The sequence below is a fragment of the Suillus fuscotomentosus genome (genome assembly GCF_016647785.1).
Source record: "Suillus fuscotomentosus strain FC203 chromosome Unknown F5891scaffold_124, whole genome shotgun sequence".
NCBI lineage: Eukaryota > Fungi > Basidiomycota > Agaricomycetes > Boletales > Suillaceae > Suillus > Suillus fuscotomentosus.
Window position 1 is genome coordinate 103,827 of NW_024539636.1, and position 26,162 is coordinate 129,988.

General features: G+C 46.2%; 8 protein-coding genes across 8 annotated transcripts; 4 read left to right on the plus strand and 4 right to left on the minus strand.

The window, feature by feature from the left end:
- Window positions 1–1,044: 1,044 nt before the first annotated feature.
- F5891DRAFT_1069474 (uncharacterized protein) lies at window positions 1,045–2,300 on the minus strand. Its single transcript, XM_041363227.1, has 3 exons — window positions 1,384–2,300; window positions 1,268–1,327; window positions 1,045–1,212 (listed from the first exon to the last, which is right to left on the minus strand). Exons 1-3 carry the CDS (start codon window positions 2,212–2,214, stop codon window positions 1,120–1,122), a joined length of 984 nt encoding a protein of 327 aa, XP_041218221.1. The 5' UTR covers window positions 2,215–2,300; the 3' UTR covers window positions 1,045–1,119.
- A 22-nt stretch (window positions 2,301–2,322) lies between these two features.
- On the plus strand, window positions 2,323–3,511 carry F5891DRAFT_1069479 (uncharacterized protein). The gene is made up of 4 exons (XM_041363228.1): window positions 2,323–2,617; window positions 2,674–2,846; window positions 2,911–3,182; window positions 3,244–3,511. The coding sequence occupies exons 2-3, from the start codon at window positions 2,725–2,727 to the stop codon at window positions 3,017–3,019; spliced, it is 231 nt and encodes a 76-aa protein (XP_041218222.1). The 5' UTR covers window positions 2,323–2,617; window positions 2,674–2,724; the 3' UTR covers window positions 3,020–3,182; window positions 3,244–3,511.
- Window positions 3,512–4,881: 1,370 nt separating this feature from the next.
- F5891DRAFT_1131526 (GMC oxidoreductase-domain-containing protein) lies at window positions 4,882–7,482 on the plus strand (the record flags this gene model as incomplete). The annotated part of the gene is made up of 17 exons (XM_041364676.1): window positions 4,882–4,927; window positions 4,983–5,234; window positions 5,283–5,374; window positions 5,431–5,564; window positions 5,664–5,808; window positions 5,833–5,846; window positions 5,877–5,919; window positions 5,947–6,133; window positions 6,186–6,272; window positions 6,336–6,372; window positions 6,426–6,467; window positions 6,616–6,685; window positions 6,735–6,823; window positions 6,880–7,103; window positions 7,160–7,179; window positions 7,232–7,354; window positions 7,402–7,482. The coding sequence occupies 17 exons, from the start codon at window positions 4,882–4,884 to the stop codon at window positions 7,480–7,482; spliced, it is 1,686 nt and encodes a 561-aa protein (XP_041218223.1).
- A 775-nt stretch (window positions 7,483–8,257) lies between these two features.
- Window positions 8,258–9,959, minus strand: F5891DRAFT_1211010 (uncharacterized protein; the record flags this gene model as incomplete). The annotated part of the gene is made up of 10 exons (XM_041369183.1): window positions 8,258–8,791; window positions 8,842–8,960; window positions 9,007–9,016; window positions 9,087–9,170; window positions 9,234–9,369; window positions 9,423–9,476; window positions 9,530–9,604; window positions 9,658–9,701; window positions 9,753–9,790; window positions 9,839–9,959. The coding sequence occupies 10 exons, from the start codon at window positions 9,957–9,959 to the stop codon at window positions 8,678–8,680; spliced, it is 795 nt and encodes a 264-aa protein (XP_041218224.1). The 3' UTR covers window positions 8,258–8,677.
- A 1,964-nt stretch (window positions 9,960–11,923) lies between these two features.
- On the plus strand, window positions 11,924–14,225 carry F5891DRAFT_916658 (uncharacterized protein; the record flags this gene model as incomplete). Its single annotated transcript, XM_041373717.1, has 5 exons — window positions 11,924–11,980; window positions 12,007–12,070; window positions 12,212–12,347; window positions 12,410–12,929; window positions 14,139–14,225. Coding segments are annotated over 5 exons (864 nt in total), but the record flags the coding sequence as incomplete, so codon positions are not given.
- A 348-nt stretch (window positions 14,226–14,573) lies between these two features.
- Window positions 14,574–15,650, minus strand: F5891DRAFT_986620 (uncharacterized protein; the record flags this gene model as incomplete). Its single annotated transcript, XM_041377798.1, has 7 exons — window positions 14,574–14,865; window positions 14,914–14,971; window positions 15,029–15,089; window positions 15,121–15,159; window positions 15,290–15,331; window positions 15,401–15,506; window positions 15,532–15,650. The coding sequence occupies 7 exons, from the start codon at window positions 15,648–15,650 to the stop codon at window positions 14,574–14,576; spliced, it is 717 nt and encodes a 238-aa protein (XP_041218226.1).
- Window positions 15,651–20,943: 5,293 nt separating this feature from the next.
- Window positions 20,944–22,048, plus strand: F5891DRAFT_1197520 (uncharacterized protein; the record flags this gene model as incomplete). Its single annotated transcript, XM_041368501.1, has 5 exons — window positions 20,944–21,036; window positions 21,105–21,388; window positions 21,445–21,550; window positions 21,615–21,890; window positions 21,956–22,048. The coding sequence occupies 5 exons, from the start codon at window positions 20,944–20,946 to the stop codon at window positions 22,046–22,048; spliced, it is 852 nt and encodes a 283-aa protein (XP_041218227.1).
- Window positions 22,049–24,923: 2,875 nt separating this feature from the next.
- Window positions 24,924–25,238, minus strand: F5891DRAFT_964177 (uncharacterized protein; the record flags this gene model as incomplete). The annotated part of the gene is made up of 1 exon (XM_041376075.1): window positions 24,924–25,238. The coding sequence occupies one exon, from the start codon at window positions 25,236–25,238 to the stop codon at window positions 24,924–24,926; it is 315 nt and encodes a 104-aa protein (XP_041218228.1).
- Window positions 25,239–26,162: the final 924 nt, after the last annotated feature.

Below are 26,162 nucleotides of genomic sequence, written 5' to 3' on the forward strand. Positions count from 1 at the left end.
TTTGGCCAAAGCAAACAATGGGTTCACCTTCGCTTCGGTTCTCTTAGTATGTCGGCTTGCCGAAGTTCTGCTCAAGTTAGGTTGGATAGCACTGGCCCTCATTACATATCTTGAGATCAGTACACTGGACAAAACCCATGATTACAAGCCCCTACAGGACAAACAAAACAGCGACTACAGTGAGAGGGAAGGCAGACCTTATGACTAATTATTGTCAACAAGGATGGTATGACGTCTTCTCAATATGAACGGAAGTCCGAGACCGAAAAGTGTTAGCGAGCAGACGGCCAAAACGTATAAATGACATACTTACAGCAAGAATCGACAGCATGAAGACTAGCGCACGGGTGCTATTTATTTGCCTAGATGAAGTCCGACGAGTTCAATTCTCGAAGGGAGCGAAGTATTAGAATCACGAAGAGCACGAATAGTCTAAGGGAGTATAGTGAGTCCATGACTGCTTCCCCACCTCCACCGCCCAAGGTAGTCCCAACCGCTGCTCCTGGCCTTTGGGGTACACAAAATCGCCACCTTCCATCAGTAAACCGGTGAGTTCTTGCTGGGGATTATGCTGATTATGGTGCTTTTACATGGTCATATATTGCTTTATATCACTTTATATTACAATGTGACGAAAACCTTTCCTATATATTACGATATATAACGATATATGACGATATCTTCTTCTCACAGGTTCTCTGATGTCCTCCCCGATAGGCTTGAGTTTGAACACGAGCTCGATAATGAAGTGGAGGATCTTGTGAAGGATCTGGAATTCAAAATTTGCCATGCATGGGGCGGTGATCAGATTATAGAGGAGAACGGAAGATTCACTCGCCTTCAAGCTGGCTTTGATGGAGATGTGCGATCAGCGTCTTGACAAGCGACGAGAAGCCAAAGCTAAATGTATATCTTGTCACCGGTAGGGGTACCAGTGATGCGCAATCCTACTATGATGCTCAGTTTCAAACCACATGAGTTGTGCAAATATTCGAGCCAAAGGTGGGAGGTGCTGATGATCAGCGCGGAAAGCTCATAGTATTGCCTCTTTATTATACTACGGAATATGGAGGAGCGATGGAACATGAACAGGGCATATTTGTATGATGTTATGAAATATCAGCCCTCTAAGGCTGCAAGCCTCGCACGAAGTTGCTCGATTTCGGCCCTCTGTTGCACCTCTGTTTGGCGAAGTCGTTCTATTTCGGCCTGCTGGTGGACAAGTACCATAAAAAAACAGACTGAATTTGCTGAGAAAACAACTCACCTGTGCTTGGCGAAACGGCTCATTTTTAACCTCAAACTCCATGTGCAATGTCTGTCGATTCTGCAACGACAAGTACCATCAAGAAATGGATACTATATTAGCTGAGAATAAACCACCTTTGCCTCTTCCGCTTCGTGATGGCACTTTACCCTCTCAAGCGTCTCCAACATCTTTTGCCACTCGAGCTCATAAGCGGCACATACAGCCTTGATATCCTCAGTTGGCGATCCTAATGCGAACCCGCGATAACGCGCACGTGCATGATGGTTTTCGCACTCTGAGTCTTGATCACTAGGGAACAGCACTTTCAAACTGCCCCACACTGCGCTCGAAAACCAATAGCATTGGTTTTCATACAAATGATATGCCGGGGCCTGGAGGTGTACCAGAGACAGGACGGTGGACACTTGAAGTGCTGAGGGCGCAGAAGTTAAAGGGAAGTCAAAGGTACAGAGCCTGTTGTATTGTGTATATCTGACTTGAAGTTCTGGCGCTGCATCGCGGGGGGAACCATAAATAGATACGGAGTCGTACGCGTTGGTGTCGGATGATGAGGGAGAGACTAATTCAGATGATTGTCTGAGGGAATGGGTTTGTCCTTGCATGGCACGGTCTGCAGACACTACAGCCTGAGCGGAGCAGCCATCGATCCAGTGTCTAAAATAAAACAAGAGGAACTCGTGTTTGGGGTGACCAGCACATTTGTAGTACTCCATGCGTGCCAGTACACACTTTGCATACAGATTACCCTTGGTTTTGGAGTCCCAAGACTCTGCCATCGAGGAACGCCAACTCAAAACAGACGCACTATTGATATCAGGCCCATCTGGACAGTGAAACTTTAAAACTGGGAGTCCAGGAGGAGGCTCTGACATGAATGCACGACGGAGGGAGGCTAGAAAACGGCTAATCCAGGACCGATTTCTTCGGTCTTGTTTTAAAGACATTATAGATTGTCAAGGGTTTGAACGCGTTGCTCCAAGGAGGCCGGCGTCGAGAAGATGTAAACAGCTGCAAGCAGGGCTTGTTGCTGACTGGGTCTATGTATATCACATATACATACGTGTAAAGCTGTCCGCCTCGAGGTTATATGATGCCATAATAAGTTTCAGGCCTTCCATAGGCCAATCTGCCGTACCCGCACGTGTCATCATTTTAAATCCCACATCTTGCTCGGCACAGTACACGCAAACAGATTTTCCGTAATCCACAAAGTTCTCAGCTTGACGAAATGGACGATGACGACGACGAGCACTCGGCTTCACAAGTGCACTCATCAAAAGGTGATCAAACAGATTGGACAGAGGACTCGGATGACAACTTGTATCGATCAATAATATCCAAGACTATGTAAGTTCAGTTTCCTTCGCTGATTGCTCCTAGTGGACAAAATCATCATTGCGCAGGATTCACTCCGAGCATTCATCAATACCGTTTGTCCCGGTTCATATGTGTCCATGACGGAAGTCAAGTTCAGCGCGCTGGATAGCTTAACCGTGAAGCCTATTGGCATTTATGGGAGCAAAGAAGAAATACTGCGGCACTTATTGTCTCTCGGCGTTGTCGAGAGGAGGCACAGGTAAGCTCATAACTTATTTTCAACGCACTCTCTGACCTCAACTATCTATCATCCTAATCTACAGTGCCCTGCGATGTCCCCGCGCCAAAAATCTTGCCGCCCGCATCTTTGGTTCTCAACTTATGGCCCAACCTTTGTTCTTGTTGGCTTTCCGAGAGGAGGAGGGTAAGTGAGCTTGTATCTTTTTTTCACCTTCGTTTCTCGTACTAATATGCTGAGATCTCACACTAGGTACTCTAATACACTCCCCGCACCACTCATCTCTCCGACCGCACATCTCACCCGTCTGCTATGGCCGGATCTTCATCCTGGGTCAGCTACAGGGAGGTGACTTAGGTGACCCCATATCTTTTTCCCTAGCATCCAGCTGCTGCAAACTGACCCTTTTTATACTTAGGGACTACCTACATGAAGAATTTCAGTCAATCGCTTCTTAGTGACCAACTAATACGTCAAAATAGCTAGCTTCTCTCGTGGCTTCCCACGGCCCTTGAATTCGGCTATATCCTACACTTCTTATGTCGAGCAGTTTCTGCGATACTGGCTATCATGTAAATTGTCCGAGTGCATATCATCTCGTCGAGTTCCAAAATATGTATCTGCACCAGATGTCTCTCTTTTCGCATCTCAAACGCGCTCGTAATGAAGAAGTTTCCATCTTTCAAGACTCGTTTCATCCAAATTATGATTTTCAAAGACGTCAGCCTTGCTCACAGCGCTTTGCTCCTTGCTCATCTCACCAAGTCCTGTCCCTTTCATTTGGTTTCACTTTATCTCATTGACTAATTATGCCATGTCCATTCTTGTTGGAATTGCAATTCTGCGCCGCATACCAAGTGTGCAATATGGTCATCGCACTCTACTAACATCGGAACGCTCTCTCTACAGCCAAAGCTGCGCGGGCCTTAACATGTCACTGCGGTGTTCAGGAATGGTGTGTTATCGATCACGGAATACATGGACCCAATCCTTTGTCACATCAATTTAGCACCACAACTTTCATGCAATCTTTCACGGTTCAGGTCCAAGGTCTCGCGATCCCTCACCTTACGACTCGCCATAGGGCGTCTGCAAATTACGTCTATACAGTACATCTTGAATTTTCTGACAACGACATATCGATCTCGCAGATGATCTGTGAGTCATTCGAGCCAGCCATCCTTCAAGGATATGTCTGTGGGGTGGGACATGCAACAATTGCGTCCCCTCCTCCTAAAGACCGAAGCCTGTCGTGTTCCGAAATTCCCTTCTGGGCGCATACCCTCGGGCATTCGTGTGCCCATCCACCTCCACGAAACCTAATTCTGGAAATCAGCTAGTTATTCGACTACTATCATCCGCAGAATCTGCATTGTGAATTGTATTGTGGCCATGTAATGCAATCCACGCAACAGACCCGATCCTACAACTTATCTTTGCTTTATAGATTGCTCGATGTATCACTCAAGTTGTTGCTTGAAATCAGTTTATCCTTTCGGCCGAATACTAGGCATTGGGAGAGCTTGAATCACCATGAAATGAATCGTGGGCTCTCGCGGTGAGTGACCCGCTTTTCTTTAATGTACATCCATTCCTAACTTTTCGTACATCTGTCCTTCCCTCCTGTTCGTGGTGTCCAGCCTTCCAAATACTGACCTAAACGATGGTATCGGGAGTCTTGGTGTAGCAGATGTTCGAATTTGGATCTTACCGCATGTTGGAGGGCGAACGGGCCCGCCGGACCGCAATGGAACTAACGTTTATCAACTTGAAGGACATTGCCAAATTGGTCACAAGGTTTTGTATTATCAAGCCATTTGCGCGTTCAACAACACATCAACATACCTGCGACGCCACGCAGCGCCCTGTCTTTCTGATGTTATTGTTCAGATGTGGCCTATTGCAGTCCAAGTTATTATTGCCACTTATCAGTCTTAATCTTGTGATCTGCGACGTGTCGTAAGTTCCCATTCCCCATGGACCAATGATAGGCTTCACTTTACTGGTTATAAGATGGAAGCAGCGAGGGGCAGCCTGAAATTAACCATCCATATCAATGTCTCATCCAATCCTGTCAGAATTCGACATTGTTTTTGCTGGAGGTAAGCAAATAACATCTTGTAGTGGATTGCCCTCGTCATACATCGTCCTGTACAGGTGGCACTACAGCCTGTGTTGTCGCAGGTCGCTTAGCTGCATATGACCCCTCACTCAGGATCTTGATTTTGGAAGCGGGTCAACACACCCTCAACAAACCTATGCATGTCCAACCCTACCAATATCCCTTCAACCAAGCACCGACGAGCACCACAGTTACATTTCACGTAGGAAATCCATCTCCTTGTCTCAACGGTCGTGCACTGATCGTTCCTTCCAGTCGTTGCGTCGGTGGAGCCTCATGTGTGAATTGTGCGTAGCATGCCTGCCACGATAAAGAAGGCTCTGATAATGAGACAGTCATGGTATATACCCGTGCACCTGCTTCGGACTATGACGATTGGGGAGTCGATGGTTGGGAATCTGAAAATCTGATTCCCCTCACGAAGAAGGTCTTAAATTCGTTTACAGGACATTCGTTCGAATTGCTCATACGTTCACCTTATAGCTGGAGACATATGAGGTCCAGCCCGATCGTCCAACTCACGGATATGACGGACCTATCAAAGTTTCATCTGGTGGGTGTAAGTTGGGTATCTCCGATGAATTCATCCAAGTTGGCACGACCTATCACAAGAGGCAGTATGCCGACGACACAAATGATTTAGAAACGTGCAATACATACAGTGTAAGCTACGATGCTTCTTTCCTAACTTCGACAACTAACCAGATCTACCTCAGCCATGGCGGACGTGAGTTCCTGCACTCTTACACAATTGCAAATTCTTGGCTCACGTACACAAGATACATCGACGGGACAACCGGAAGGCGTTCCGACGCAGCTCACCACTATGTCTACAACCAAGCTCACAACCCGAATTTACAAGTCTGAGACGGAAAGCGCGTGAAGCGTATCATCTTCGAGTAAGTGGCCATATGAGATCGCGACCCCAGCAAACGGTTGACTGTTTCTCCAAATGAAAGGGACAAGCGTGCTGTAGGTGTTGAGTTTTCCAGCGACCAGGTGTCTTGCCCGGATGCGGATCAATCGTCGAGTGTTGTAAGAGCATCAAAACTGGATGTTGTCTCTGCTGGGGCGTTTGGTTCCCCGGCCATTTTGGAGAGGTCTGGGATCGGTGCCGAGGCGATCCTCGAGCGGTGCGGTATCGAGCAGCTGTTGGATTTGCCTGGTGTCGGAGAAAATTATCAAGGTGCGCTTTTAATTTACTTATCCCGAGAGCTTCCTTGGCTTAGGACGGTCAGATCACAATCTCGTCTTTGTTCCATACTTGGCTGCTGACGAGGCTGTTACCATGGACGCCCTCTGGCGTGGGGACAGTATCCTGCAGGGTAAGCATGTTTCATCCCACGATTGCAGCACTTATAACCACCCAAATGTAGAAAGCCTTGCAGAATGGAACAGCAGCGGCAAGTCATTGATTGCACAGAAGTTGGTGCAAGTTGTCATTATCACTGCTGGCATCGTGCTGATTGGAATATCAGCGGCCTCGATTCAAAAATCAAGTGGCGTCCTGATGACGAGGAGTTGAAAGCCATGGATCCAGCTTTTCAACCACGCTAAAAGGAGTTTTTCCAGGACCGGCCAGACAAGGCTGTTGCAATATTTTGTGTTTTTGCAGGGTGCGTGCGCATTGCTTAGCTTTAATGATATGACAATGCTCATGACACCCAGACATGTTCAACCGCTCTCGAAGCCGCTCGTTCTTCCTCCTCGCAGGTACATGTGTACGGGGTATTATACAGTACTACTTTTCATCCACCCTGTGATTCTTTTGTTAATCTTTTGAATAGCTTTACCCGGTGTCTGCTGGAAGCGTTCATATCGACGTGACAGATGACGGAAAAGAAGCAATGGACTTTACTACAGGCTTCCTAGATGAGTGAGTGGACGCATCTCATTTTAGGGCACTTTGCATGACCACGCCATTCCGCCCAGTCCATCTGATATTGTTCCTCTTAACTTCGGGTATAAAAAGACACGCGAACTTCTTCGACGCATGGCTTCCTACCGAGGTGAAGTTGCTGCTGGCCATCCTGATTTCTCGGAGGGAAGCGCTGCAGCCTGCAGAGAAGCTTTCGGGCCAGTGGACTTGAATGCGCCTGACATTGTTGATACTACCGAAGATGACGAGGCGATTGATCGATTCCACCGCGATATTAGTAAGTGCTGACATGCGATCTGCATCGTCACAGTAAAATACTAAATCGAACATCAGTGCAAACGACGTGGCATTCTGTGTGTGCGACTGAACTTTCCATGATTTCATATCTGATATTTGTATTTGTAGCTTGGGACTTGTGCCATGAAACCGGAGGCAGATCAGGGAGTCGTCGATGCTAGGCTTATTGTATACGGGGTGTCGAACCTGAAGGTTGCAGATATGTCCATTTCGCCGTTGAACGTTGGCACGGTGAGTACTGGACAGGGAATTGTTGTACGATCTAACAACATACACAGAACTCGTACTCGACCGCACTTCTCATCGGAGAACGGGCTGCGATGATCATTGCTGAAGATTTGGGTATCAATTGCATTTGATATGTATCGTCAGGGGCGTGTTTAATAATTTAATGACTCCTTGCACTTGGTTAAAGCCATGTTTAGGGACTTCCAGTGGGTCTTGGTCGTCTGAGAGCATCTGCCATAGTGTGAGGTTGGTCAGCGCGACTCTTGTCATGAGCTTAACATGCCTCATTCCTGCGTAAAATGTCGACGCATGATGTACGTGTCACAACGCGACTCCTCCTGCTACCGACCGAGTCAGCCAGTCTACTGGTATTGTCATCGTTGTTATTAGAGTTGAGGTACCTTCACCCCTAACGCCCGTAGGACTTTCTCGTCCAAACATCTAACAATTCTACATAAAATAGTGCTCAGAATGGAACAACAATAGAGCCTTAAGTCCTGCTTTGACTCGGAGGCGCGATCTATATGATGGGCTCAGGCTTGAAGTGACTTGTAGTGCGATAATGGATATGTTGATCAGCAAGTGACGCCAGAGCTGGCCAGACCTTGACAAGACCCAACGGTTGTCTTCATCCACATCTAAAACGTTTCCGAACGCACCATAGACTAATGACGTAGTCACTTATCGTACCGAAGACCTTACCTGTCGGATCTTCTGCCAGTGCCAGTTGTATGTCAGGACTGAAAAAAACGAGAGAACTGAATCAATGAGGACTTCTTTCTTTCAGTGTGCCAAACACCCTACAGGATGGAGGCTCCGAGGTGAATGCCTAAGTGAAATACACGAGGATCCGCTACTAATCGGGACAGTAGTGATTGAGCATCCTGTTCCGCGACAAAACGGAGCAATGTACTGCTCTGGGACCATGGAAGAACAAGAAATGGTCCAAATATTCCTGTCGTTCCAAACAAAGGAACGATGTTGTCGTACACAGTGCATAGTATTGGAAAAGTTCCCTTCCTGACGGGGATGAACAATTAAGACGCACTATAGTCATACAGATACCTCATACTAGTAGAATAATATGCTACAAATGAAAGTATTCGTGGAAAAGAAAACTGCCCTTCTAAATGAATGTATGAGGCTAATCCTCGTCTGTTGCGGAGATTACAAGTAGGTAGATGCTGGAATTATAATACTCTGTAAATCGAGTCCAAAAAAATGAATGAGAGGCTGTTTGCACCATTGTGCATTGAGATCGACACTGCGAGTAAGGAACGTGATACAGACCATGAATTGGAAGCTCATACACGGATCAACCCGAGCCTAGTCTAGCTGGGATTTAGGAAATTCAAACTGTTCTGGTTTTTCTTCATCTTGCATTAGCTGGCTGTACATTGTGCTCCGTTTTCGAAGTGAGGGTCCATACAAGAAAAGAATCTTTGATAGTGGGTTAGTAATGAAGTACCGAGACATATCGAAAAACTCACGAAAGGGACTGGAATCAGGAGGACAGCGACGCCACCAAAGATAGTGTTGGCCCATTTGTATGTGAGCTTCTTGAACATTATGTGGGAGAAGAGGGGGAATCCAAAGCTACCCATATTACCTATGGTTGCTCAGCACGTGCATACAAAATATGATTAACAACGTACGAGCTAAACCCTGGCCCGCCAAAGCAGAAGATGCCATTGGACCATAGCTACATGGGCAGAAAATGTGAAACACAAATCACAGTGGAGATGGTACGAGAGACTTCCCAGTCTGCCAGATAAATGAAAACCACCTGGTACGAAACAAATGAACAAAACATGAAGATCTGGTTAGAGTGGTGTCTGATGAGCATTCCCGATCCTCGTATACATAGAAACGATAAACACACCGATAAACCGACAACAGGCCACGTCCAGAACATGCGAGAGTCCGCTGTCCATGCATAGATGAATATAGGTAGCAAGAGTGCAACTAAACAAGCGATGTATAGCCTTGCTTCAGGGCCCCTCTGAGACACGCATTTCCTAAACAGATCGGTCAGGTGCGGCGCATAATTTTATTGTTACAATTGACTCACCGGTACAGCACATCCTGGTAGAAATTGGCAAGGAGTCCCAGGATACTTCCCACACTGCGAGGACGAACTAGATGAGAGGGTCAAACGCTCAACATCAGGACACTTACACGACGATAATGAACACTAATCCACTCTGCCCGACGTTGAAGTGATATATGTGCTTGAAAACTCCGGACACAGATCTGCTCGCATTACTTAGTGGCAAGTCCTCGCTGGAAGTGACATATTTGCATACCCGATCTGGACGTAGAGCACGCCGGACATGAAAAAGACCCAAATCTGCGGAGAGAACTTCAGAAACAACGAAACACAATGGGAAAATTTACCGACGCATATACTAGTCACGATGGGTTCAGTGAGAACAAACACTAACCACCATCAGCACCACCTTGCATAGCAATCATCAAATAACGTACTGATTGGCCAAGTACACGGCATCTTAATCATGGCACTCAATTTCGGCCGTGTCTCCTCTCCGGGCTCTCCCCAGACGCGGTACCGGTCGTCCCCAGTTTCTATACAGAGTTTCTTGGCCATGCATCAAAGGATGATTTGCGATCGGGTCTCCTCCATTATAAGTAGGCTGAGAAGGAAGTAGGTCCCCCGAACACTGCGTTTATTGTTATTGGAACGTATTATAATTCAGAAAAGATATACGCACATCGCTTGAATCCCGTGGATCCATCTCCATTGGAGATGAGGGTTTAGTTCCAGCCAAGCCGAGATGATCGACCCCAGACCAGTGGTAACCACGCTCACCATGGAGAAAACAGCCATAGGCGGGCTGCGCCTGGAATAGGGTGACGGGGTAATGCTTGCAGGGGCGTGCTCGACGCACCAAATACATAGTGGCGATTAATAAATAATGAAGAGGCCTACAAGATGTCTGCAAGACTTTCTTCGTAGACGGGCATTCAGATAGCGGTGTGAGGGAGCGCGTTGTCTATGGCTGGGTTGGGAGGCTGTGGGACTGCAGAGTAGTAACGACTGTTAATGAGCAATGGGACCGATTTTAAATGTGATATTTTGTAAGATCCGAAGAGTGAAGAACTGGAAATAGTGAGTCGGTGCAAAGGAATAGCTACCAGGGAGACACAAAAGAGAACTTAAGGCGTGAGAGGACAAAGAGCGAAATGAGCGTAGTTGCCATCTAGGCGAAATTCTTTAAGTGTGCTCGTGCCATTGAATATTTGAATCCTGGAGAATGGGCAGTGTCATGGCAAGGGCGTTTTGCCCCGACCAATATACATAACCCACTTGGGTTGTTACATAAGCACGGTACAGTTGAAATGCTCATAATGCATAAGATCTCGTAATGCATGACAAATGGTGGGAACCAACTTCGTTCCTATGTATTTATGCACGAAATCTACTATTGAATAATGCATAGAGCTTTATAGACTTATGCATCATTATATATACTACATAGAGTAATGCGGAGCCTTTGCTCACTAGGGACCCTGCCACAAACTGACGCTAAACCTTTACTGCTTGTGTGTAACAAATAAAATCAAGCAGGGCATTATTTTTCCTGCTTTTCAATGGCACCTGCAGACCCCCCAAAGCGTAAACCTCGTCACAACCATAAACCCTATGTTCATGTTATGAAACCCAAGGTCAAAGACTTACCCAAGACATCTGCATTACCCCAGCCTCCAGCCCATGCACGACACAATCTAACACTCAGTGACTGGCTAACTGTAGTCAGATATTATGATGATAACCAGCCTATATCACAGGAAGATGTTGTTAAGCATTTCAAGAATCTTCCTCAGGGTGCTTTGATATTTACTCAATCATCACTCTCTCATCACATCACAGCAAAAGGACGTAGCAATGATCAGGCCCGTTTGTCATCAAATCCAACAGCTCTTTCAGGGAAAAGGGCCCAGATCATTACCCGGCCAGATGTTGAAAAGGCACTCGTTTTGTGGGTTGGTCATATGGAGCAGAAACGTGAAACTGTTACAGGCCCAATGCTTATGGCAAAATGTGCAAAATTTGAGGAAGCCATGGACATACCAGAGGATGAGAGGTTAAAAAGTGGTGGTTGGGTACAAAATTTCCTGCGAACGTGAGCCAAGAGTTAATATTTTACAGCATATTGACTTTCTATTTCTTAGGTACAATATGAAAGAATATCGTCGACATGGAGAGGCAGCATCTATTAATTTAGCAGCAGTTGCAGCGGAGCGCCAAAGAATCTCAAAATGTCTCGAAAAATACATGCCAAAAGACCAGTGGAATATGGACGAAAGTGGACTGTTTGGATTGTAGGCAATCGTGAAACTTCGTATTATAGCTCTGACATATTGTTTCATAGTGCTCCACCAGACCGTGGATTGGCATCAAAGCAAATGTCCGGAAAGAAATCAAATAGATTTCGTATCACAGTTGCCTTCACATGCAATGCTGATGGAAGCGAGAAACGACCAATTTTTTATATAGGCAAGGCAAAGCAACCTCGCTGCTTCGGCAAAAAGACACCTGCATCCTATGGTTTCTATTATCGTAACAACAAAACTGCCTGGATGACATCTGCATATTTCAAAGAGTCAGTATTTCTGTTATTATGTTCAACAAGCTGCAAGACTTGCATTTCAAAAGTCAAAATCAGCACATAGCATTGACAATTGACAATTTTTCTGGTCACGAAATTTCATACAAGCCAACAAATATCGAGCTCATCTATTTTGAACCAAATCCCACATCATACGTGCAACCCTTGGACGCTGGTATCATTCATTGTGTAAAAGCTCATTACCGGAAAGCTTTCTGTTTGCGTGCAGTGGAGTTAGACGATGCAGGAGACGATGACATCTATAAGATAAATCTCCTCGAAGTCATGTTGATGGTAAGGGATGCTTGGGACGCTGTCACTCCAGAGACAATTAGGAATTGCTGGAAGCATACAAAAATTACAGAGTGCGTATCTACTATCTAGTATGAAGTCTGATATTGAAACAACGACTCGTTGGTCTTCATAGGGCTATCCCGGACACTCCTGCTTCATCGAATCTGATTTGCTCCACTCCCAACACTCAGTCCCCTCTTGCGGATGCTGAGGCATGGCAAATCATAAAGAATTTTGCAACTGGTATTATTGAAACCCTTCCAAATGCGCAGGAGCAGCTGGCAGCACGTCTAGGTTTAAAATATCACTATAACGATTGGAAACCTGCCTTTGATGCAATATTCGCGGCCAAGGATGATGAAATGGCTGCTGCAACTGCCATTGATCACCTTGCCTCCAAATCACTCTACCCCGCAGCAGCTGCCCCACATCTTCAAGAAGGTCTCCCCAAACCTCCAACTCGTCCCTTACAACCATCTTTGCCACAGTTGTCTCAGCTTGAGACTGAACTTATGAACACTATTGAAGATCTGCAGCATCGTAAACAAATCTGTGGTACTGCACCTACTTTGGAGGATTTGTTGAACCCGATCGAAGAAGATGTGATTGGCCATACTGGCCTCGAGTTCCCTGGTGGAGATGACGAGATTATTGTAGAAGCAACTTGGCAAATGATGGAGAATACTGAAGAGGATCTTGAGGATGAAGTTGATGACTTATGGGAGCCAATACCACCAAAGGAGGCCCTAGATTTGTGCGAACACATGGAAAAGGTCTGTGTTGATTATTCTGATGCTGATGGTGTATCACTGCTCGAGATGCAGAAACAACTGCGAAAACTGCGGGCACATCTCCATCATCTTGATGTTAGATCTCATGTTCAGACCACTCTTGATCAATGGGTTGCTTCGTCGAGTAAATAGATGGTTTAATGTCATAGTAGAACATTTCGAAAATGATTTGACAAAATCACCGCTCGGTGGGAAAATATGTCACAAAGTGTGACCCATATGTCACTGCATAAGGTCTCATAATGCATAAGCTAGGTGGGGGACCAACATGATGCATTATGAGAATGTCAACTGTACTAGGATTCCAGTGGCGCTCTTTGGAACCCGAAACCGAACACTGCCCCTGATCTCCGTGTCGCGTGTCCGCCTATTACTCGGATGACTAATAACTATTTCACGTTCCATTATTGTTAAACTGTTTGGTTAGGTGGGTCCCTGCCATTTTTCTACAATGTCTTCTGCGCAGTCGCCATGCGTTGCCGATCAGTGATCGCATTTCAACACCTGGGGTTTGGCCGGCAGCATACTTGGCAGTCTCGCAATAAATAATCTAATCACCATCCCATATTCACATAATTGACATATCTCAGATGGGGAGCCTGGAGTTCGACTCTGGTACTGCCCACACCGGCAACAAAGTTGAAGCCAATCATTTTGGCACCTCTCGAAATAAAGCTCACAAGTCCTGCAGAGTTTTATCTTAGTGAGGACAGGAACTGGAGCAACTTAAGACTTATCTTCCGATCAAGACCAACTAAAGACTGAGCTCACGGAGGATTATTGTTGCATAGATTAAATTATTGAAGTGATTGCAAATGTATTTCAGGCTCCGAAACAAGATATTCTGGATTATTTAGCCTATGGAAAGTTATCCATTGCCTGGTTTACTTTCAGTTTCACAGCAACATCCATGACAGTCCCCATGGTAAGTCATCCTTCGATATTGTTGCACAGCAATCAATTAAATTTGCCGCTGAAGCAGCCTTCTGAGCTTCTACCCATAGAGGGTACTATGAACAAACACATTACCCAACCTCAGACACTTCAGGATGTTTACCTCGAACTTTGAAGGGAAAAAGAAGAAAATGCAGCCCTCAAACAACTGATGGGGTGGCTTGTGGTAGAGCACAACAAGTTAGCAGTGGCCCTCGCTGGACTGGCTGAGTTTTGCCACCCTGTATGTTTGATTTTTTTTTCCACTTCAAGTTACATATTGTTCATTAAATGTCCACATCAGTGGATCTAGTAGCACTCGTTATCTCCCTCGTAGTCCTCTTCTCCTAATGAGCCCAATGGCAGAATATCTTTTGTTATCCATCACACATTCGGTGAATTACTTCGACTGCATGACATGAAGATCAGAATAACACCAGGGATGTTTGCGATGTCAGCAATGGCTGGTGGCATTTCTCCAAGCGCCGATGATTCGCTGCAAAGGTCTCAGCATTATCAGGGATGATGAGGGCACTAGCAGAATGAAGAAATGTATATATTTGGTGCATAGGATCAGCACCAGCAAGTTCTATGCATAGGGCTCCCGCAAAACAAGTCATGAGTCTCGAAGGTGATGCTCGAAGGATCAAGGCTGTCATAGGTCACGAAGACACGCCCATCAGCAAATTTCTCCATGGCAGGTGGTTTGTTAATGATAGCTTTGGCAGGGGAGCTCTTCCCCATGCCTCCAAGACCGATCAACGTGATGTGTTCATCGTCGACGGCAAGGTTTGTCAACTCTGCTACAAGATCCTCACGTCCATAAAACATGGAGGGACGTGGTGGGGGCACAGGTGGGTGATACCTAATTTCCTTCAGAAGATACACAACACGCGCCGAGATGGCAACTTACCATTGCTCTTGAGTCCCAAGGTTTGAGTGTTCATTCCAATCGCGAGGCCAACAAGCATCTCAGCCCTAAAACATCATTCAGTAGCCATAGCTCTCAAGGAGTTCCAGAAACATACACTGAACAGTGGGATGATGCGATCCAAGTTCCCTGATAGTCTCGCACTTGTCGACTCTCACCTGGAAATCGGACTGATTCTTGATCACTGACTGTACACCTCTCAGGATCCTTCACGAACACTTTCAAAGGCTATGCAAATGCACCTGCGCAATGATCAGGATGTTTGCGACCATTCCGAGCATGCCTTTTGTCAGGTCGATGGGTACGGAGGTCTCTCGTAATATTGACTGCCACTATAGTGACGCCCCAGCAGTCGCACCGCATTGTTGCCCTGCGACTCCTTAGTTTCAGAAGAAGGTTCCTTAATGTTTGGGTCATTCCATGTCAGATCAAATATACGGCGCTAACACCGAGCTTTGTGGCTTCTCACCTTTGGTTTTTTTTCGGCCTGCTTGTCAGTGGATCCGCGTGATGAATTCCGAGTTTCAGATATGGGTTCGGTAAAGTGCCGCTGCCGCCTGCTGGAGGGTGAGAAACTGCACAGCATAAATGATAACATACCGGTGGCTATCATAGGTGACATCAAGTCTAGATCTCAACTTTCGACCCGGTCTTGAACCTGTAATGGATTGTTGTGGTCTGCGACACAGTCGGATTGCTGGGATGAAGCAAGGAGACATATCGTTGATAGCTTGAACCTCGAATATTAAGGGAAATGAAGTGGACAGACATTTGATCGGAGAGGAAAGGAGCTAACGCCAGGAGAGTATGCCAGTGGAGCTTATAACAGTGCGACATCTCTACATAGTCGAACATGACATTGTGAACAACCGAGTTTTGGCACGGACGCTGGAACCTCAAGGCCTCGCATGCACTGACATGGTTTAAGAAAAGATTCACGCCTATCCGTTTTCAAAACAGTTGGCACAGCCACCAAAACGCACTTCGGATGGTCTGTCCGAGTGATGGAAGAACAAAATACATATAAGTATGGGGTAAAGATCATCAGATGAGTGCGGCTGATACTAGTATTATGTACGTATCCCTCCTCACTTTCATTACATAATATTGTATTTGTTGACTGAAGGTTAATGTTTTAGAGCTACACTAGTAGTAGGAGCACAACGCAGTACCGTTTTTGGTATATGTGTGGAGACCCGCCGTTGTGGCAGCAGGAAACACTAAACAGTTCGGACAGGAGATAATAGGACAAAACCGTGGAATTTGAGATATGATATGAGTATGTGATGTCGTGGTAAGTGTAAGACCGGAGTCTGTCCGTAAATGAAGATCTAAGCGGTGTTTTAAGCGGTCCGAACAATCACGTGTTTGATGTGATAAGCAGATGTAGTAAGCAGCAAGCTTACACCCTCCCACCCTCCGAGACATTTTGACCGTCGTTGAATTCATCCAATGCTTCCGTCCCTTCGACCTCTTGACCCGGTAACCACATGTCCATTTCGTGTCCGTATCCTTTCCAATGCACAAGATATTGGAATCCTCGGCCTCGCTTTCTTCTGTCCAAGATGTGTTCTATCTCCCAACTTTCTGCTCCGTCGTCCGTGATGATCGTCCCCGGCTTCTGTACCGTTCGCGAGGGAAAGAGTTCGTTGTTGTTCGCTATGTGTTTCTTTAGTTGCGAGGCGTGAAAGGTAGGGTGGATGTTTGTGTGCGCCGGTAGGTCAAGCGTATATGTTGATGTCTTTTGGTTTGCCGATATGATTTTGTAAGGACCGTCGAACCTAGGCATGAACTTTGCCACTCGTCGTTTGTCGCCGTGGAGGTACTCTTGTCTCCGGTGTGCCGTGGAGAGGTATACGAGGTCGCCCGTCTTGAGTTCTGGTTCGTCGCTTCGTCTTGTGTTTGCTGATGAGGCTTGCGATATCTTTGCAGCCATGAGAGCGTCATGTGTGTTGGTGACGTCCGTCTTCAGATTCATGATGGCTTCAAGCGCGTTTGTGACGTCCGTCTGGAAGTCTTCGTGAGCTTCTTGCACTGCGTTCGGCATTAGAGGAGGTAGTAAGCGTGGAGACCTTCCAAGGTGCATGTGAAATGGAGTGTAGCCAGTTGATGCATTCACGCTCGACATTAGGTTGAACCTGACACGTGGTAGCGCATCTACCCAACCGCATTGTCGCTGGTCCACGAAGTACCTTAGTGCTTGATTGATTGTTTTGTTAGTGTGTTCGCTTGAGCCGTCTGTCTGTGGATGGTAAGCAGTAGACATTTTGAGTCATATACCTGTTAAACAATGTAATGCCTTCCAGAATTTGCTTGTGAACAACTTGTCGCGGTCCGAGACGATGTTGAGAGGCATCCCGTTCTCGCAGTACCAATGATTGAAGAAGAGGTTTGTGATTTCTTTTGCGTTCATGTTCATCCTGCAGGGGACTAGACGGATGTCAGCACCTAGTCGGTCAGTGATTGTTAGGATTCCGTCGAATCCTTGTTCGAGGGGGAGAGGTCCTATGGAGTCCATTGCTATGGCGTCCCCTTGCTTGTCTGGCATTGGGAGGGGGTGTAACAGCCCTGCAGGTTTTGTTGTCCTGCTTTTGTTTCTTGCACATTCCGGGCATGCGGGGATATAACTATCTTTGAGGTCCCGCCTCATATTTGGCCAATAGAACGATTGTTGCAGCGCCACATATGACTTGTCGGCGCCAAAGTGTCCGAGGTCGGCGTGGGCCAGTCTGAATAGTGTCTCGCGTACGTGAGTCACGCGCGGTATGACAAGACGGTCGTTGATATATAACAACTCGTCGCATTTTTGTAGTCCTGGCAAGGAATCCGTTAGTTGCGTGAGTCTAACACACCATGGGTCCTTAGTGTAGCCATCTCTGATGTCGTTGAGTAGCAATTCATCTGGCGTGATAGACAGAATTAGTGTGACAGTGCTGATGCTTTTACCTGTCTTTGGGGGCATGTTCATTGTTTGTTTGACGTATGTTGGCTTGTCTTCCGTTTTGCGTGGTAGGCGTGAAAGTGCATCGGCCACCACGTTTTCTTCTCCGGGTATGTACTGTATTGTAAAGTCGTATTGGGCGAAGAATTCTTGCCAGCGTGCTTGTCGACGTGATAGCTCTCATTGGGTCATGAAATTTTCTAGCATCCTGTGATCAGTGTATACCATGAAAGGGGTACCTAGCAATTCTACACGCCATTTCTTGAGTGCGCGTACGATGGATAGAAGTTCTTTTTCATGGACCGGGTAGTTTAACTGTGCGTCACGAAGTTGCATCGAGTCGAAGGCGACGGGGCGAGCTGATTCTGCAGTTCGGCCAAAACTTAGCATCCCCCCTGTCCTCCAATCACTTGTGTTGCAGGTAACAAAAATCTTGTTTTCTCCGATATTGTCATGATCGATTGTCATTAGGCAGTCCTGGCTAATGACAAGTCGCTTGATGGCATCGAAAGCATGTTGGTGATCCGCGTTCCAGCCGGGCCAGTTTGTGTCTGCACTCTTTGTGGTTAAAGGTGTCAGTATTCTCGTGTGTTCTGCCAGTTTTGGCAAGAACTGTTCTAAGTATTGCACCAGTCCCAAGTATGAGCGCACCTCCATTGACGACTTTGGTGCAGGCCAGTCTAATATGTGTTTTACTTTAGACGCGTCCGCCTCGATGCCTGAGGCGGATATGTGATGGCCCAAAAAGTCGACCTCGTTGCAGAATAGCGAGGTCTTCTTTGGTGAGCAGAACAGTGAGGCTTTACACAGGGCGTCAAGTACCAGTTGCATGTTCTTTACGTGCTCCGCCACGTTTTCCGACCAAATTATAATGTCATCTAGATAAGCGTGGCATATTTTACCGATCAGTGGTCATAGTGCCATGAACATCCAACGTTGATGTGTCGCCGGCGCGTTCCTCCCACCTTGAGGCATTACCGTCCACTCGTGTAAGCCTTTCGGTGTGTCTATTGCCATGTACTTAATGTCGTCCGGATGTACTCGTGTCTGAAAGAACGAATTAGTCATATCAATTTTTCCAAATATTTTTCCCTTTGTGCAGTCGCGCAGTATTTCGTCTACATGTGGTAGGGGGTGATTATCTGGGATGGTGTTAGCATTTAGAGCTCGGTAATCATTTACCCATCTAGGTAATGCGCTGGGGTCCTTTTTTGGTATGAGGAAGGCCGGCGATACGTAGGGGCTTGACAATGGTCTCAAATGACCTGCCACGACGTGTTCATCGAGGAGCTGTTCCCACGCTTCCCTATACTTTCTAGGAGTATTGTACCGTCAGCATTGTATGATCTTCTCAGGATCTTTTAGTCAGATGCAGTGGACCACATCTGTGGGTAGATGATCAATATGTGGTATATCGTTAGGGAACCAATCTTTGTATTTTTCTCTCATTTCCACGTCCAGACGGTCCAGTTGGGCTTTGTTCTTCTCGACGAACACTAGAGTTTCAATTCGGCGACGTATAGTCGCGACGACGTGAGTTGTCATTGAAGTCGTGTGATTCACCGAGTTGTTGAGACAGTCAGTTAGTACACCCTTCAGTTTGCGAATAACAGTTTTGCGTAGTCGCAAAACATCTCGAGTTGAAGGCAAGGGTACAGCTGTATGTTGTGTAACAATTGGGGGATTAAGAAATCGTAACCAGAAGGTTTGTTGATGCAAGTGCGAAGTTCATGATCTATGAGGAGGCAATTATGTGATAAGAAAGGTCCCCCCAAGAGGAGGGGCATGACGAGATTAGGCGCAACAATCGCGCATATAGTACGAGAGTTCCAGTCATGATTCAGAGAACAAGGAGACAGAAGAACGTATTCAGAAAAATTTAAAGGAGAAGTAGATGGTGCGAGAAAGGCTGAGTTTGCCTGGATTACGGAGTGCAGTTTGCGCCTCCATAGGCCCAACTTGTTCACGATGTCCTCATTAATAAGAACTAGATGTGAACCATGGTCAATTAATGCATCTATGCGCTCGAACGAAGGAGATAACGGCTCCATCAGGAGACAGGGTCATATGATATGGGCAGTTTCAAAAGGAGCCATGCATGTATCATCATTCGAGTCAGATAAGTCTTCCAAGACAGACGAAGGCATCATGGCAGTGACCGGAGCGACCGCAGCGATAGGCACAGACCTGTTTGACCGTTCGTTCTTGGTTTTGGCTGCCATTGCATCCGCTTCGGTAATTGTCTTGTAGGATGATGCTTCTGGTGCGCCGTCAGGACATTCTCTCAATCTGTGTGACACGTAAAACTTTCTGCACTTGAAGCAGCCCTTGTTATCTGCGAGTAGCGTTCATTCTGCTACTGTGAGAGGGCCGAGACGAGGTGCAGAGTTGTTTGTCAACGAGCTGTAGGTAGTCTTTGATGCTGTGTAAGATTGGTTGGTTCGTCTGGAGGTCTTGTAGGCTTCATCTGCGAGTCTTTTATGCATGGCGAGGTCTTCGAGGCGTTTATCGTCGAGATGACGTACTTCCTAGATCCAGTTCCTCAGTGTGAGCGCTGGGTCGAGGTTGGCTCTGAGTACTGCCGTGGTCAGGTCATCGCATATATTCGCTTCTAATTGGTTGCGGAGCTGGGCGTCTGTTAGGTGAGCAGCGTTACCGTATAAAAGGGTGTTCTGGTTTTGGAGTTCCAGTGCCCATTCATAGAATGCGTGACCTCCTTGTTGAGAGCCCAGTACCTTCTTTTGAAGCTTGGTGTCCCAATGTGTTTCGAGCCAGGCGCCTAACCATATGAGGAAGGCGCAACTATTAGAAGCGCCGCACCAGCAACTTTTTTTTTTCAAGTCATTTCTTCCACAACTTGTATCTATCTAACTAACCCATCTTGTAGCCCTCGAAATTCTGCATCACCCGCACCAAAATTCGGTTTAAAATAATTGTGTTAGTGTTGACTTTTGCCCTCAACAAAAACTCGTGGTTCCCATGTGCTTTACACTTTTCGTGTGCCTCCTCTACTCTTACCACGACCTCTGGCTACCCCGGTACCTTGCAGGGTGCTTACCCTGCACCCTGTGATGATCCTACACCAAAAATCTCGCTGCCCGGCCCTTCCGTTCTCGATTTATGGCCCCAACATCGATCTGGGCGCCCTTTTAGTGAGGGGGAGGGTAGGTGAGGGTGTAACTTTTTTTCATTCAACTCTCTTAACTAACCCTTCTGGTGTCCTACTCTACAGCATTCTACCATCCTCCCGCACCAAAAATTTCGCTGCCCGGCCCTTTCGTTCTCGACTTATGGCCCGAACATCGATCTGGGTGCCCTTTTAGTGAGAGGGAGGGTAGATGAGGGTGTAACTTTTTTTCGTCCAACTCTCTTGACTAACCCTTCTGGTATCCTACTCTACAGCATTCTACCATCCTCCCGCACCAAAAATCTCGCTGCCCGGCCCTTTCGTTCTCGACTTATGGCCCGAACATCGATCTGGACACCCTTGAGTGACGAGGAGGGAAAGGTGAGGGTGTAACTTTTTTTCGTTCAACTCTCTTGACTAACCCTTCTGGTATCCTACTCTATAGCATTCTACCATCCTCCCGCACCAAACATCTCGTTGCCCGGCCCTCCCGTTCTCGACTTATGGCCCGAACATCGATCTGGACACCCTTGAGTGACGAGGAGGGAAAGGTGAGGGTGTAACTTTTTTTCATTCAACTCTCTTGACTAACCCTTCTGGTGTCCTACTCTACAGCATTCTACCATCCTCCCGCACCAAAAATCTCGCTGCCCGACCCTTTCGTTCTCGACTTATGGCCCGAACATCGATCTGGGCGCCCTTTTAGTGAGAGGGAGGGTAGATGAGGGTGTAACTTTTTTTCGTTCAAACCTCTTGACTAACCCTTCTGGTATCCTACTCTATAGCATTTTGCCATCCTCCCGCACCAAAAATCTCGCTGCCCGGACCTCCCGTTCTCGACTTATGGCCCGAACATCAGGGTTAGTTGGGCATAGGGACGAGGAGGAAAGGGTAAGTCTGTAACCTTATTTTTAGGCAACTAACTGCACTAACGCTTCTTGCGTCCTGCTCTATAGGGTTCTACAATCCTCCCGCACCAAAAATCTCGCCGCCCGCACCTCTCGTTCTCGACTTATGGCCCGAACATCGATCTGAGTCCCTTAGTTTAGTTATGAGCCCCCCTAGGATCCACCTAGGATCAATTTTTCCTAGTTTTTGATTATTACTCCGGTATGTACAAGATATGGGAGTCCAGGACTCCCACCGTGTGCAGGCCTCATACCACTTGAGACTCAGATGTGGGAGTCCAGGACTCCCACCATGTGCAGGCCTCAAATCACCTGAGTATCAAATGTGGGAGTCCAGGACTCCCACTGTGTGCAGGCCTCAAACAACCTGAGTATCAAATGTGGGAGTCCAGGACTCCCACCGTGTGCAGGCCTCAAACAACCTGAGTATATGATGTGGGAGTCCAGGACTCCCACTGTGTATAGGCTGCAACAACATGTGTATCAGATGTGGGAGTCCAGGACTCCCACCGTGTGCAGGCCTCAAACAACCTGAGTATATGATGTGGGAGTCCAGGACTCCCACTGTGTGCAGGCCTCAAATCACTGAGTTCAAGATGTGGGAGTCCAGGACTCCCACTGTGTGCAGGCTTCAACAACATGCATATCCATTATATACTCATAGATACAGTCAGTAGTATCATGTAAGGTAGGCCTCAAGCACTTTCAGTCAACATCACATGATGTGACTGGGGTGTGACCTACATACTACTCATATGAAAGTTCTCCTTCTCAAACTTGGAGTTACCTAGATTTTTATTTTCTTTGCCCAGTTCCCAAGATTTGCAAGGGCTGCTCACACCTGTCGAGCGCACTTGGGCATTGAGATTTCCAAAGATTAGTTGTAGCCACATGGACAAACACTTATAGCTCATTTTGAAACCTTTGTTTACATTTGACATCTTGGATAGCATAGATTGTTTATCTGCAAGTCTACTATTACTTTTCCAACAATTCTAAAATGAAGGCATTTTACAGAAGATGTCTTTATCATGTGACATTTACCAAAAGTGTTTGAGGCCTCTCACTACTACATGCTTAATACTTCATTGTACAGTCTCAGATTTACAATATGTTATGTTATGTTATGTTATGTTATGTTATGTTATGTTATGTTATGTTATGTTATGTTATGTTATGTTATGTTATGTTATGTTATGTTATATTGCAGGGACTGTCACTATGTTCTATACTTCATTTGTTTACATGATATGGATGTGGGAGTCCTGGACTCCCACCATGTGCAGGCCTTACACCACTGGAGTCTCAGATGTGGGAGTCCAGGACTGCCACCATGTGCAGGCCTCAAACCACCTGAGTATCAGATGTGGAAGTCCAGGACTCCCACCATGTGCAGGCCTCAAACCACTTGAGTATCAAATGTGGGAGTCCAGGACTCCCACCGTGTACAGGCCTCACACTACCTGAGTATCAGATGTGGAAGTCCAGGACTCCCACCGTGTACAGGCCTCACACCACCTGAGTATCAGATGTGGAAGTCCAGGACTCCCACCATGTGCAGGCCTCAAACCACTTGAGTATCAAATGTGGGAGTCCAGGACTCCCACCGTGTACAGGCCTCAAACCACTTGAGTATCAAATGTGGGAGTCTAGGACTCCCACCGTGTACAGGCCTCACACCACCTGAGTATCAAATGTGGGAGTCCAGGACTCCCACCGTGTACAGGCCTCACACCACCTGAGTATCAAATGTGGGAGTCCAGGACTCCCACTGTGTACAGGCCTCACACCATCTGAGTATCAAATGTGGGAGTCCAGGACTCCCACCGTGTACAGGCCTCACACCACCTGAGTGTCAAATGTGGGAGTCCAGGACTCCCACCGTGTACAGGCCTCTCAAATCACCTGAGTATCAAATGTGGGAGTCCAGGACTCCCACTGTGTACAGGCCTCACACCACCTGAGTGTCAAATTTGGGAGTCCAGGACTCCCACCGTGTGTAGGCCTCTCAAATCACCTGAGTATCAAATGTGGGAGTCCAGGACTCCCACTGTGTACAGGCCTCACACCACCTGAGTGTCAAATGTGGGAGTCCAGGACTCCCACTGTGTGCAAGCCTCAAACCACCTGAGTACAAGATGTGGGAGTCCAGGACTCCTACCATGTGCAGGCCTCTTCTTACATAATCCTGCTTGTTGTATATTTTAGCATGCAATGTGTATAAATTTAATTATATGGAGTCATTGTGAAGCAAGCCATGCACTGTGGGAGTCTTGGACTGCCACCCTGCATTAACACCAGTATTTTGCCTACTGTAATTGTTTAGGGTACATATATACAGTAAACAATGAAACTAAAATGAAACAAGAAATATGTGGTCAAGGAGATAAAAGAGATTGTGCAGAAAACAGTTGTGAAAATTAAAAAGGGAGCAAAAGACAATGTAGAGACTCGAAAATTTGAGAATGAGAGGACAGGAAACTGGCCAACTGGCAAAGCAGAAGATCAGGAGATGAAGAAACTGGCAAACAGGGAAGATGAGAGACAGGAGTGTTGGATTAGAGGAGCACCAGCAACTTGGATCTTGAGACTGATAAAACATGCTATGCACTTTGTAATATTTTGGCTATGTAGAAACCCAACCAAAAGTACTAATAATTTACAGTATATAAGAGTAGTTTACAATTCATGTATATTACACATCATCTATGCATTCCCTGTGCACCTGACTTGATTGTACTTCAACAGATGTGTCTGAGACTTGCAGAAAACTCATCAGGGAGATGGGAGGTAGGGAAAAATGGGAAAATAACAATGATACTGTTACATGTACTTTTAGTTTTTTCAAAATGCTATTCATAAATGCAGTTTCAAAATACACAATTTATTAGAATGCAGCCTGAGACCAGGAAGCCACATGAGGGTGCAGCCCTCCTTTGGATTCCTGTGACGAAGGAATAATGCTCATTGGGAACCTTCTGAATTATTGGAATGAAGGCTGAGGCCAGGAAGTGTATCACACCCAGCTAACTCTATTACTGTTCACCCTGTCTACACCATGCCCAACAATTCTACTTGAAGTACCTATCATAATGCCTGAATTATAGGCAATTTCAATCCTAATATTTGCCAATTTCATTCGCACTGGTCCATAATCACCAACACTGGTTATTATATCAAACCATTGAGCAAAGCATTGAGAGTCTCTGTGCCAGGGTGAACAATGATTGCACATGACGGTGAGAACTGTGAATGAAGATGCCCATTGTCTCAGGCAATTTGCCATGTCCTTGAATTGATTATTATCTGTCTTTACATGCAGCTTAGACATGCAATCGGCGAATGGTGTATTCTTCCAAGGAAAGTGTTTAATGATGAATTTGTTCCTATCAACACAAATGGTATATATAAAATTGTGCTCAACTTCTGTGGCTGTACGACCTCCCAGACACATACCAAACAACTCTTGCATGTGGGTTGGTTTCCATCAACATCTACTGATCCATGAACGGCTGCAACATTTCACATTCTTCATCACCACCATATCCTGTCCTTTGAGTCAAAGGCCTCTGTGTATGAGTTTTATCACTCACTGGTTCATTTAACGGATAACATGGGCTTGATCAGATGAAAGGTAAGTTTTAATCTCACTAAATGTAATTCTTTCAGCTCACACTATCATTTCAGGATTGATATGAATCTTTCATGCACATGGTCCATGAATAGTGTCACTTAGTAATGTTAAAACACTCAGGGTGTGGCCATGATCCAAGTGGTGTGGCGGGTACTTCAGAGGGTCAGTGTGCTGTTGTCATATCCCATATATCTACACTTCTCTTCCGGACTTTGGACCCCTAGATCTGATCTGGTCCGATGCATAGATCCGCTTCTGATCCGATATAGATAAGCTTCTTAATTCATTTCCTGTTCATATAACATTAAACACAGCCTATTTGGTATTTTCTTTTTTCCGTTGTTTCGGCTATATCTATCACTGGTATGCTTACTGATCCATTAACCTATGTTAATTTCTGACTTGTGTTTGTTAACCTTTGCATATGCTTCATACATAGCCTTGGACTCTGCTTACTGATCTTTCCATTATGTCTCTTAGTATATAAACTCATGTATATGTCCTGTATGTAAGTACTCAAGTTAAACTTCTTCATCTTTTGACCACCACTCTCAGTGTCTAGGTTCTTGACACCTGAGCATTCATGTGCTGCTTTACGTTCCTGAGCAGCCTTCTCCTTCC

Coding starts and splice junctions, on each gene's coding strand:
- F5891DRAFT_1069474 (XM_041363227.1), bottom strand. CDS start 2,214: ATGTCTTTAAAACAAGACCGAAGAAATCGGTCCTGGATTAGCCGTTTT. Junction 1,328..1,383: donor ACGAAGCGGAAGAGGCAAAG/GTGGTTTATTCT, acceptor TTGTCGTTGCAG/AATCGACAGACATTGCACAT. Junction 1,213..1,267: donor AGCCGTTTCGCCAAGCACAG/GTGAGTTGTTTT, acceptor CTTGTCCACCAG/CAGGCCGAAATAGAACGACT.
- F5891DRAFT_1069479 (XM_041363228.1), top strand. CDS start 2,725: ATGACGGAAGTCAAGTTCAGCGCGCTGGATAGCTTAACCGTGAAGCCT. Junction 2,847..2,910: donor GTTGTCGAGAGGAGGCACAG/GTAAGCTCATAA, acceptor CCTAATCTACAG/TGCCCTGCGATGTCCCCGCG.